Genomic DNA, 13,466 nt, shown 5'->3' with positions numbered 1-13,466 from the left:
GGGGGAAGGGAGAGAAATAAATGTGCAGGGCAGGGTGCCTCCAGGATCAGGGTTGAGAATCACTGCCATAGGGGTTCAGCAATTTGTAGACCCTCCCTGCAGGCTGTGATCAAAGCGTCTGGTCTGGATTTAGTTACATGAGATTTCTTTGCAAGTGGCACAAAGCAGACAGCAGGGATGGAGCACAGAGAGCGTGTGCACAGGACCCTCTCACTTCACCACACTCCCACTAGAGATTCAGCACATTTCAACCTGACTGAGCATCACACACTCAGCCTGACTCGCTGCATGTCCTAGAATACACACACACACACACACACACACACACACACACTTATTTGTCTAATATTCCTTTTCCATATCTAATCAGAGTTTATTGCTGAGCAAATAGACATAGGATTTATATAAATATGTATAGTTTAAAATATATATGTAATATTTGTCATTTTGATTTAACACATTTTTAATACAGCAAAACCAAGTGGCTAGAAATTTGCCTTTTATTACTTTCCACCTTCCTTTATAATATTCTGTAAAACATAAATTCCCCCAGTAGCTGTACTCTCTCGAGCTCCATCATGTAATTGAAATAATAAAAATACATATACAGCTCTGGACAAAAATAAGAGACCACTTAATGATGATGTTTTTCCTTGTTTTTACCAAACTGAAAACCTCTGGTATATAATCAGGAGAAAGATGGATGATGACAAGCCATCAAAACATTATATGAACTTGTTTTCTTTGCATTATTTGGGGTCTGAATGCTCTGCATCTTTTTTTGTAATTTCAGCCATTTCTCAGTTTCTGTAAATAAATGTTCTATATAACAATATTTTTATTTGGAATTTGGGATTAATGTTGTCTGTAGTTTATAGAATAATACAACAATGTTAATTTTACTCAAACATTTACCTTTAAATAGCAAAATCAGAGAAACTGATTCAGAAACTGAAGTGCTCTCTTACTTTGGCCAGAGCTGTATATCATTCAGTGTTAATTTAGTGACTGCAGAAATGTCTTGTGTGTACACAGTATATAAGCACAAATGTAATGTATACACTTATAAATAAGTAGATTTAAAAATAATATATCCTGTAAACATACAGTACAGATAAACTCTTCTCATTCAATGGGTTTTCTTCTTTTTATGATTTTTTTTTTTACATTGTAAGTTTAATAGTGAAGATATTAAAGGTATACATGGGCACATGCAGAATTAGTTTATGTTTTATGCTTTAGATTCTTCTAAATAGCCACATGTTCTTACCAAGTAACACAAAGAGAAGAGATTTAGAGATTTGGTATTGTAGCGAGCACAGGGGGTGGGGTCTGTTATCCTGCGTGTGCTTCTGCTGTATGCCTGTGGTGTGCCTGTCTCTGTGTGCCCGCCTCTGCGTATCTGTGTGTGAGTGGGTGTCAGGTGTGGGGCCTCCCTCTTAGGTGGGGTTATGCAGAGTGGGGGGCACCACTCTGAATCTACCATCCGGTAGATTCTTAGCCAGTTTAGTGACCTTAGGGCTGTTTTCACTGTATACTGCTTGGGTTAACTCTCCATGCTCTTATAAGAGCAATAAGTGAGTGGTTCTCTGTTAAATAAACAGAGCTTTTCATTGACCTCGTCTCCCGAGTCAAATGGCTTCTTTGCGATCGCTACAGTATGTTCTCAGTGTCTTCATGATGTAGATATGTAGATTCTAATATTTTTATAACAGTCTTGAAGGGGTTCCTGGAGGTGCTGAGCAAAAGTTGCTGCCTTTTCTGCGAAGCTCCGGCTCATCCCAAATCACCTCAAAGCACCATCTCAAATGGGTTTAAGTCTTTTTCCTTTACTACGTAATTTCATATGTGTCCCTTAATTGATTCAATGTCTTTAAATGTAAATAAATTAAAGAAAGAAAAATATTGAATGATAAGGTGTGTCCAAACTTTTTACTGTATATAGTGGTATGAAAAAGTTTGGGCACCCCTCATAATTTTCATGAATTTCCTTTATAAATCATTGGTTGTTCGGATCAGCTATTTCAGTTATATATCAAATATATATCTAAATATATCATATAGCAGACGAACACTTTGATATTTGAGAAGTAAAATGCACCTGCCTAATTTAGTTTAAAGAATTATTGCACACTTTTTGTAAATCCTATAAACTTCATTTCACTTCTTAAATATCACTGTGTTAATACAAATGTAATATATAAACATAAAGACACAGCCACAAACATTCACGTTCACTAAGGACCGTGTGCAGCCTCACATCATGTAACGTCATGGTGTGTGACGCAGCTCCCCTTCTGAGAAGCAGAGTTCCTGTTTCCCTAAAGAGGTTTTGTGCCTTCGGGCACTTCTTCCCACCCGCCCACTTTTTCCACTTCTACTCATCTATCAGTATCTCTTTACAAACAAACACTTTACTGACAAGAGGGGATCAATTCTTCATCTAGATCAAGCCCTGTCAATTTTGCATATTGTTTGCATATTTGATTAGTGGAAGATAATTTGGTGCTTAGAAATATATTTTTTAGAGAGTGTCTAAAATAATCCTTAATTATTGTGATTTTGTACCTATTAAATAACGGACTAGCTAAATGTAACCCTGCTGTTTTATGTGTTTGCTGATTCAATAAAACCATTGATTAAGTTTCCTAGGATGCCTTCAGGAAAACTTTTCCTAGAAGAAAAGCATCCTTATTTAGAAATAAGGCTTTCTTTTGATGCTTCCAATTATTTTTTCTACTTTTGTTGTTGTTTTATTAAAAGTAATAAACAGAGATATTAGAGTATCAACACCACATTTGTTGATACTCTACACTTATCCTCTACACTTATCCTCCACAGATCAGATATTATTTGGCTGATGGGTCATTTACAGCACTGCCATTGTGGTGAGGTGTTAGTATGTGTTGTAATATCAGTGATCACCGGATAATACTGGCTAGATATTTGTGGTTGGTGTACTACTCTCTATCCAGTAGTGACAATGAGGTGTTTAAAAACTCCAGCAGCACTGCTGTATCTGATGAATTTAAACCAGCACAACACACATTAGCAAAACCACCAATGCCTTGTGCGTGTCACTGAAAACCATATAATACTTGCTCTGTGGTGATCTGTAGGATCCTGATCATAAAAGATCAGGGTAAAATGAGGATAATATGTTATGCAGGAGGAAGAAACAGAAGGACAATATGCTCAGTGGAGCTGAAACAACAGTGAGTGTAGAAAAAAGCAGGTGGTCATAATATTATGACTGAAATTGCGTACAATTGAAACCTGCTTTCTGTGTCCTGGATGTGTGCTGCCATGTTCTGTAAAGCTTGTGGTTAAACACATAAACCCCAGGATGTTGTAATATCCTAATGTTGTTTCCTCATTGTGTGAATAACTGTTTTTGCCTCAGACAATAAGACAATAATCACTGTAATTCCCTACAGTCCAAACCACACAACAAATCATTTAACACTACACCATGTCATTAAAGAAGTTCAGAACTTTCTCTATTTAATATACACTAAAACACACTCAGAACACCACTGCAAACACGTAAAACTAACAAACAGACAGACACAACATGTAAAAACATGTAACATGTATAAGAAAGTAATCCAGTGTGAGGCCTAGAGAGCCAGATTGCACCTTCTAATGACATTTCTTTAAATATTTGATTGGAAGCACTGTACAAAATATGATCATAAGTTAAAGCTACATATACAACTGTTTTCCAGTTTGTTTTGCTGAAAGCTTCGGTTGCTTTAGCCCACATGTTCAGCTCATACTGACTTGTATATTTTAGAGTGGGGTGTTAAAAAAACAGGAAGATTTAAAAGTTGAAAAGCTGGATATCTTAAGCCTATTGTTGGGACTGTGTAATAGGAATGCTCCTTCATCCTATTTCTACTGGACACTGCTGACCGTGAGACAAATAAATGTGAGTGAACAGAACAGGAACATTTTGGGCAGTTTTCACATACAAGAATTAAAGGAGAAATCAAGTGTAAAATTACATTGGGTTGTAGTGAAACATGATAAATACAAATTTTATTGAATAGCCCACCTCCATTCTCCCCCCGCATTCTAAAATGCTGTTCTTATAACCGATACTCCAAACATACTTACAATGCTAGTGATAGGGGCATAGCATTGCCCATTCAAAGAAATCACTATTTGTACACTATTAACAAGCTCAAAGTAGCTCCACACTACATTGGTAGAATTTTGAGGGCCGTGATATTTAAAACAACACTAAGACACTAAGAACTGTGGAAGTGCACAGATTGATTATTAAAAATACTGTTTACACAACACACAGTATCTTGAGTTGCTACCACCTTGAAATTATTTTTAATTACTGTAAGCCTGTTTAGAGCATCAGCTAAAAGCACTGTATTTTAGAATGCTGGGGGTGAACTGAGGCGGGCTATTAGACAAAAATTTGTACTCATTATCCATTTTCACTACACCCATTTCATGAATGAAAAATCTTCATTAAGATGTGTAGTCCTAGATTAGGTTTAACCCCTGTCTGATTAAACAACCCATAGATGCAGTTTTCACAAAAAAGATTAAGCCTAGTCCTGGACTACAAAGCATTTTGAAAAAGGATTTTCTATTTAAAATAAAATCAAAGATAAAGTCAAAGATTTAGCCTAATCCCTCTCTGGGAAACCACCTCTTTATGTTTGGTTCGTTGGTGCGTATTTCTCAGTTCAGAACCACCAAGGACCGTCCAAAATGAATGATTCATAACAGGTCTGACTTCAGGTTTAAGTAATTTCGCTAAATTGAATAATCAAGAGGGGATAATTCACAAAACAAGGGTAACTCTGTTTAGCTAGATAGGATAAATCAGTTTAAAACTGTCTGGTAAGAGAAAAGTTAAGAAATATTCATCCAGGACAGCCATGAACAGTAGGGTAACTACATGAAAACTGAAAAACTGCTTTGTGAAATACCCCTCTACACACGCTCACACACACAACCAACCAAAGAATGTAATTTATATTCATTTGGCTCAGTTGTATTTTTCCATTTGATTAAAAAAAAGAAAAAGTGTCAAAATGGCAAACTCTGCATAATAATTCTTTGGAGATATGAACAGAGTCATTCAAAGTGGGGATGGTGACAAATGCTCCATTCAGATACAGATCCAGTCCATAGAGAAACTTAGATTCAGGAACATGCACAGTGGTAGTGAATAAAAACCAAAAATCCCTTCATGACAGATGAGGATAGGAGGTATCCAGAACTGCCACTTTTTCACAATTGTTACTTTTCTTAAACCCAAGAAGTGTGTATATTAACTAGTGGTTTGAGATTTTAAAGAATGGCTACATTTGTGTGTAAGTGGTAGTCGTGGGTTTCAAATCACCCTCTCTGTAAAGACAAACCCATTTCACTATGATGAAACATTAAAAAAAAATCCCCCTCTCTGAATAACTGTTTACATTTTAAAACACTAAATTATACAAGACTTTAGAAATATGAGCATGGTTGTGGGCTGTTTTCTAAAATATAAATACCATTGAGTAACACCAAGAAACCAGCAAAATGTTTCTCCTACAGCAGCTGCTTTAAAGAATCTCTACAATGTTTGTGCAGTTGTGTGTTGAAGTCGATCATATGATCCAATGGATGGTATACTGGCTAGCGAAGGCCCTGCATTGGCCTGCTTTTCAGTTGGTAGTGCGCCAAGCAGATATTAGCTGTCTGCAGTCTTTTAACAATTTTCTGCTCAGGCCTCAGATTCTCCTCGTGGTCGCCTGCAAAGTGGACCTTCTTCTTCCCTGGAGACGTGTTCTCACGTTCATCTGTAAGTCATAAAAATAATTATCAACAAAAATCAGGTACCAGCATCTAAAAATGTAAGTAAAATGGTCAGAGGAAGACAAAATGCAAAATAAAATAAATAAAATAGAAAAATAAATAATTCAAGACTGAGAATTTCAGTTTGTAAATCTGATCCATGTTGAAAAGAATGGCAAACTACTTGCAAAAAACAAGTATGGTCCATCACATGAACTGAATAGGTAATAATGGATTACAGTAGTAAGAAACTGTCCACTACTGTTAAAGTAGAGTTGGTAAAAATGGTTTATTAAAAATGCTCTTTTAAATTAAATAGTTGTTTATTGATCACTTATAAAAGCTTCCTTTTTCCATCAGGGATAAAGTCCATTAAACATAGGAAACTCTTCAATGCCCAGTGCCTGCATGTCTGTATGTGACTGTATTTGAGAATTAAATAACCAAGCCACTTAAAAATAACAGCCCCACAGCCAAATGTCATTTACTGACACATTTTGCATCCATATATTTTTATGAAATAGAGTTTATTTAAAACTGTAAAACCATAAAAACAGCAACAGTAGCCTTAAAACACAATACAGGAAACATATACACAAAAATATATACACAGAGATATACACAGTACAAGCAGCTGGTCAGCTGTTGTCTCTGTTCAGGGGGTCTAACGGCCTCCGTTTCACTTCCATACCTATAGCATCAGAACAGAGTGGATGTGGCGCCCTCTGCTGCTTCGTTTGATTAATGGATTTCAACAAACTCTCCGCTCTGTTGGTAAAGCAAAACATCAAGGTTATTTCCACAGTAGTACAGCCAAAAATATATAAAATACATAAATAAATAAAAATCCTGATTATTAAAACACCAAGGTCCAAACAAGCCGTTACTGTCATTCAGTCACCACATAAAGAAAAAAAAAAAGCAATATAAAAAAATTAAAAATAAACTATAACTATTACAAAAATCACACTTGGCCTAGCCTTATTGGAGAAAGCCTAGTGGCTATTTGAGAAATCATTATTTAAAGTAGCTCCACACAAAACTTTGAATGTGCACAGGTAGTTTACTAAACAAGACTGTTAACAGGGTTCATACACTTTTTAACCAATACATTTCCATGATTTTTAATGACTTTGTCAAGGCAAATATTCATGACCATATGATTTTTAAAACATCACTGCAGAAATTGACGAAAACAAAACTAAAACTATAACCAAAATTGATTATAGTAGGCCCAAAATGAATGACACACACTCTTTAATAATAAAATGTGTGTCAGATCCTGAGAGCTCCATTGTGTAGGGCTAAATTACTGAATTAACTCTGAGCTGATGTATTTTGTTCGTTCAAAATAGATTTTCTCCATTGACAAACTGAAACAGATTTGTAGACGAAACTTTTCCAAAGTTATGAGTATTTTTACTTTTTCAAAACTTTTAAAGGTCTGGAAATTGCCATTTTCAAATTCTATGACTTTTCCGGGTTTTTCATGACCGTATGAACCCTGTGTTAATTTCAACAAGGCAGCATCAGGAGGAGAACTACCTGAATCTACTGTGTGTATTAAGTCACGATAAGCTGACTGACTAGCATGAACAATTGGTAGGATTGGGAAACAAACTGTAAAATAAATTCCACAGAAATGCATGAATTCCAGCTGTTGCTGAAAATCTCTATTTATGCATTTCCACAAAATAAATGTTGTAATCTGTAATCTATTCCCCTAGCCTACCCATCCCTTAATGCTCGACAGTCGACTTAGTGACTTAAAACCCTGCCATTTTGAAATTAAAAGTCAGGGCTGTTTGAATTCTACCAATGAAGTGTGGAGCTACTTTGAGATTGTTAATGGTGTAAAAATAGTGATTTCTTTGCATGGGCAATGCTATGCCGCCATCACTAGGATTGTAGGCCTGTTGAGAGCATCTGCTGTATTTCAGAATGCTGGGGCAGAATGTAGGTGGGTTATTTAACAAACGTTTTTACTTGTTTCACTACACCACAAGTCCATTTCACACCAGAGTTCTCCTTTAAATAATAAAAAAAAAAAAAAAGGTAATAAAAGTATTACCTGGCAAGCTTCTCATTTGCCAGTCTCTCTCTGATGCACAGTTCCTGCTCCTTTTCTGTAAGAAAGGGAAAAGAAAACATTTTCAACATAATAAAAAAAAATAAATACTACTCTGCCATTACAAAAGCTTATTTAAAACAATAAAAAAATAAATCAAAATTAAATTCTCGTAATAGTTTTCCATTTTTCCAGTCCATTTTAAATGAGCTCTGGCTCAAACCAGTTTGTGGATTACATGACTGTACAAACAATGATTTCTGGAAATGTTCCCGAGCCCATGCAGTAATTTCCAGTAAAGAAACTTGCCTGTTTGTAATGCAGTGCCACCTAGGGACCCTAAAACCACCATCTGCCTTCTTCCTTGTGGACAGGGATTGTTGTAGTTTCTTTGAATCTTTTGTTTTACATTCAAATATGAATAAATGGGTCTTTATGATTTGCAAAATTACTGGATTCTGTTTTCGTTTACACCGATTTACATTTTATAAGTTTAACTTTTTTTTTTTAGAACTGGGGTTGAATTTATTAACATCAAACTGCCAAAAAAGAAATTTGTACCAGCCCCCATTTTAATATGGCTTTCGAGACTTACGCTCTAATCTCGCCTCCCGCTCTTTTAGAGCCTGCTCTCTCTCCCGTAGCGCCTGCTCCTTCAGCCGCTGCTCAGCAGAAACAGGAGACTCCAGTGGTTTATTCTGCCCTGAGTCACCCGACTTCCGCCGCTGCCTCACTTCTGCCTTCCGCTGCTCTGCTGCCACAAAGGAGGAGATTAAACTGCTCTGCAGAATGGACTCGACGGAGGGACGCAGATAGTCCTGATCATAAGAGGGAGGAAACAGTCAATATATAAAAATGCAACGAGCTGACATAAATTGGACAATTTAGTTCTGTTCAAGTTCATGACCATGAGGCTTAACTAGTGTAATGTGCTCATTTCTGTACTTCAAAAGAGAACAGCACAGCAACTCTGAAGACAGAGAAACTACTGTACTGCACTCCTCCGAGTTGTAATACTTAAGGTATTACTGATACTTAAGGTATAACTGATGAAGCAAAACACACAAAAAAGTTAAGGTAATAAAAAAAAGTAAAAGGTAAAAAAAGTAAAAAATTGACGTACATATAAAACCAAAAATCCAAAGAAGACTCAAGTATTTCTGGGTGAATCCTTAAATACACCCAGAAATACTTGAGTCTTCTTTGGACTGAGTACTGTCGTTACGATCCATGTGATATTTTTCCATTATATCAGTTCAAAGCCTTGTTTTTAGCTTTTACTTAACCATATAAAAATGTGAGACAAGGGAAACAAACCTTTAAATGAAGCATTCTGGACAGAAGGGTGTTGAGCTCCTCTGAGAATCGATACGGGATCCTTCTAAACTTTCCCTCTTTAATTTTTTCTGCCAGATCCCTTTGATTATGTGCTGTGAATGGGGGACTAAAAAGGATTCATTGTTAAATCACAACTGCTCACACAAAGAAAATCAATTTTATTGCTCGTGATAAAGATGTTCATACTCACGACAAAGCACAAAGCTCATACAGCAAACAACCTAAAGACCAGATGTCAGACTTCTCATTGTAGGACATGCGATTCATTTGTTCCTAATAAACCCAATTAAAAGTTTTGTAAGAAGAACATACATTTTTATAAAACATTATGTTAAAGATTAATTTGAAATACTTACAGGAGACATGTAATATGGAGTTCCCACAAAGGTTTTAGCAAAGCTTGTTTCATGTTTAAGAATTCTTGCCAAGCCAAAATCACCAAGTTTTATGTTCTGCTTTGCATCAAGGAAGATGTTTGCAGGTTTGAGGTCACGGTGCAGAACTGTGCTGCCTCCGTTACTCCTGCTGTGACATTCCTTCAGCGCTAGAGCCAGCTGAGCCATCATACGCAAGATAAACTCCTCCTCGAGGTATCTCCTGCCAATGCCATCACACATCACAACAAATGCTTCAGTTTCAAAAGCATGCTTGCGATTAAGACTGCAACGATTAGGCTGTATAATTGATTGGTTCAATCGTCAAACGTATCAGTTAATAATTTTTTTGTAAAACCAAGCCTCACAAAGTACTTTGGAAAGAAAACCAATGGAAGGATGGTAGTGGGTAATTTAGTCTGTGTCTCAACAAGTGCCCAAATACAACAGATTTTGTAGAAGTTTGTAGAACTGTATTATGCACTTTTAAGTAATTAATTCCTCCTTTTAAAGGTCAGAGCTCTCCAGATTATACTAATTAGGAGTGGAGCCATTTCTAAAGCATGGTTGGTGAAACTGCAAAAAAGCTGCGAGAGAAAAGAGGTGTGCTATTCATACTTTATCATGTTTTACCAAAACTCAATTTTACACAAGAGTTCTCCTTTAAATTGAAAGTTTTTATTCAGTTCTTACCGGTCTTTAATGCACTTGGAGATGAGACTGGCCAGGTCTCCCCCCTCGCAGTACTCCATCACTATGTAGAGTGTGGTGTTTGTGCGGTCTATAATGCGATCATAGTATCTGACTATGTTGGGATGTTTTAGCTCCCGCAGCAGATTCACCTCAGACACAAGCATCTGCTTCTCCGCTTCTGCCATGGTGCCGTAATCCAACTCCTTCCACAACAGAATCTATAAGAAAGAGAAATATATAATTTAAAAAAAAAATCTGGTGCACGTCAGACTTTTTAAAACCTGTGCTGTGCCATTTGTCACCTAATTTCTAATATTAGTCAGTCATGTTCCCCCAATAAGAAACAAACATGAATGATCTTTGTATTGTATTGTTATATTCTCTTGTATTTTCTGTGCACATAAATATACATTTGTTGTTGTATATTTCCCTAACCTTTCTGCTCAGTGGGACTGCCACCGTTTGTTTTATATTGTAAATAAAAACGATGTTGAACAGATTAGATAAACTAGGTGTTGAATGGACTGAAACTGGTGTCTCTCTCTCTCTCTCACACACACACACACACACACACACACACACACACACACACACACACACACACACACACACACACACACACACACACACACACACACAAACACATACACACACACAAACACAAACACACACACCTCCTGCATCATTCAGGGTTCTCCAGATCCAAATGCCTCATGACTGGCCCTCGAGTGAGCCACACAGCGCCCAGGCTACAGGCGAGCAGATCACAGGGAGGAAACACATGTTCACTGTCAGCCCCCAAGCCCAAGAGGAGGCACTGACAACCTTTTAACCCCTCTCCCCATGAAACACACACACACACACACACACACACACACACTTAACTATTTGTTTACATGTAACAGTTATTCTTTCAAAAGTGATCAGAACTCACTGACTTACTGCACAAATAAACAGATTTAACAAATTAAATCAGATTATTCAATGCAAGCTTAGATCTTTAATAATAAACCTTTTTTGTTTTTACACAGTTCTATAGCACACACACACACGCACGCACGCACACACGCGCACACGCACACACACACCGGATTCAGGTTTTACCTGAAGCTAGTTCGGGTTTAACGTTAGTTGTTTACCTTTCCGTCTGATTTTCTCCTGATCTTCTGGCACTTTCCATAAGAGCCGGAGCCGATAGTGCTGAGCACCTCATACTGGTCTGTGTGAGAGGGCATTATACCTGTAATAAACCCTTCTCTTTCATAGAAACTCACAGCTCCGAACACAGTAATGGCGGATAACACACCGCCGCTGCTTCAGTCTGTTTATATCAGCGTGCTACAACAACCGTTTAAAACTGCCACACCGTCTCTGACATCTAATTGGCTAAGCGCGCTACCCTAGAGACAATTTCATTGGCTGCAAAAGGTGAAAAAGGCGCCGTTGCCTAGCGACACTAATCACATTTAGGGGGAAGAGGGGCGGAGTTAAGACTTCTTAAAGGAGCCGCTTCAGTGTTGTATCGTTGTTTGGAGAAGTAATTAAATATTTATTACATTAATATCACTATTCTGGGTAAAGTCCCAACTAATATGTATGTATGTTTTTGTATATTCGTTTCAGTATGTAATATTTGATTTTGTAATATTAAAATAATCACTGATTTATGAAGTAAGAATGTGAATATAATGAAATTAAATGACATTAAAAAATAATAATAACGCATGGCCACAACTTTTTATGGCGTGGAAACGAGATATTTGATCCTGGGCATATAAGTTGTTTCCATGACATAATTGTTCTCTTCACAAGCTTTAATAAATTGTGGCCACATATTATGATTTTATTCCCACACTTTATTTAATAAATCACGGCCATGCATCAGCATCTTGTTCCCACACTTTAATAAATCATGGCCATGCATTAAAATCTTGTTCTCACACTATAATAAATCATGGCCACAGATTTAACAATCCCTTTAGTTTACAATCTAACCTAATTTAGAGAACGGTCTGTTAAATCGAGATAATCTATTAATAGATCAAAGGGACATTTTTGTGTCTCTAAATGTTAACCTATTGTGATACTAATGGTCTAACAGTGTACTTACTTATCCTGAAGATTTAATTTATGTTTGCTAGTTCCTTAGTAATCCACAATACACATTTAAATAGGCCATTGTGTGTCAGTTTTCTGGACTAGGTTCAACAGGATATCTCCATTCAAAATGCTGTGTAGTGTAAGACTGGGCTTAAGCCCTGTCTCGGAATCTGCACCTATAAATAATAAATAACAATTTTATTTAAACTCATCACCATTGATGATGTAGTTGAATGTATTACTACTTTGTACTTCAATACTATGGGACCTTATTGCACTGTTCTCCTCTTAGCAACTGTATTACTAAGGTAAGGTTGTTAATCCCACTTACACATGTGCCATCCATGAGATGTGCTGCCCAATTCTGGTACTGGACTTTGACCTGGACAATTAAAAAAAATGTCCAAGTCCAGCTAAATTTTAATATACTGTTAATTTGTATTATTATTATTATTATTATTATTTTTTTTTTTTTTTTTGCTATTTTACATTATATTAATTTATCTTGTCCTACTCTTCATAAAATGCACTTTTGGACTATGTTTTAAATGTGCTGTATACAGTTCTGGGCCTCATGAGTACAATCATCCATTATGTTTGTTCTCGAATTGAAGCAATAGAGAAAGCTTCCTCTGAAAGACCTCTGAAGATGCCCTGTGGTTTCTAGCATTAAGGTTCAAGCTGTTTGCCTCAGATCTTTGTCAGATGGGAGGCAAATCCCACAGGTAAACAATACTATTTTAAAGAAAACAGGAATCATCAGACCAGTCCACTGTTTTCTGTTCCTCCAAGGTTCAGCCCAGATGCTGGAAGCACTTTTTTTTTTTTTTTTTTCAAATTTTTCCCATTTTTCTCCCCAATTTACACGGCCAATTACCCAACCCACTCATTAGGACTCCCCCTATCACTAGTAATGCCACAACACACCAGGAGGGCGTAGACCAGGGGTGTCAAACTCATTTTGGCCGAGGGCCACATTAGCACATGGCTGTCCTCTGAGGGCCAGATGTAACTTATAAATGTAATAAAATGTAACCAAATGTAATATAAAATGAATGTAATTACTCCTTAATGTTAAATAACTATAT

General features: G+C 36.7%; 1 protein-coding gene across 2 annotated transcripts; it reads right to left on the bottom strand.

The window, feature by feature from the left end:
- Positions 1-3,475: 3,475 nt before the first annotated feature.
- On the bottom strand, positions 3,476-12,800 carry nek2 (NIMA-related kinase 2). 2 transcript variants are annotated; one of them, XM_015607416.3, is made up of 9 exons: positions 11,418-12,800; positions 10,428-10,496; positions 9,568-9,808; positions 9,402-9,484; positions 9,191-9,317; positions 8,469-8,691; positions 7,877-7,931; positions 6,497-6,573; positions 3,476-5,810 (listed from the first exon to the last, which is right to left on the bottom strand). In XM_015607416.3, exons 1-9 carry the CDS (start codon positions 11,489-11,491, stop codon positions 5,647-5,649), a joined length of 1,113 nt encoding a protein of 370 aa, XP_015462902.3. In that variant the 5' UTR covers positions 11,492-12,800; the 3' UTR covers positions 3,476-5,646. The 2 variants fall into 2 exon arrangements, with proteins under 2 accessions (XP_015462902.3, XP_007255562.3); XM_007255500.4 differs by having other exon boundaries at positions 10,279-10,496; positions 11,418-12,796.
- Positions 12,801-13,466: the final 666 nt, after the last annotated feature.

The sequence above is a fragment of the Astyanax mexicanus genome, chromosome 1 (assembly GCF_023375975.1).
Source record: "Astyanax mexicanus isolate ESR-SI-001 chromosome 1, AstMex3_surface, whole genome shotgun sequence".
NCBI classification, from domain to species: domain Eukaryota; kingdom Metazoa; phylum Chordata; class Actinopteri; order Characiformes; family Acestrorhamphidae; genus Astyanax; species Astyanax mexicanus.
The sequence above is the reverse complement of the archived record's forward strand: the minus strand, read 5'-3'. Positions and strand labels throughout refer to the sequence as shown.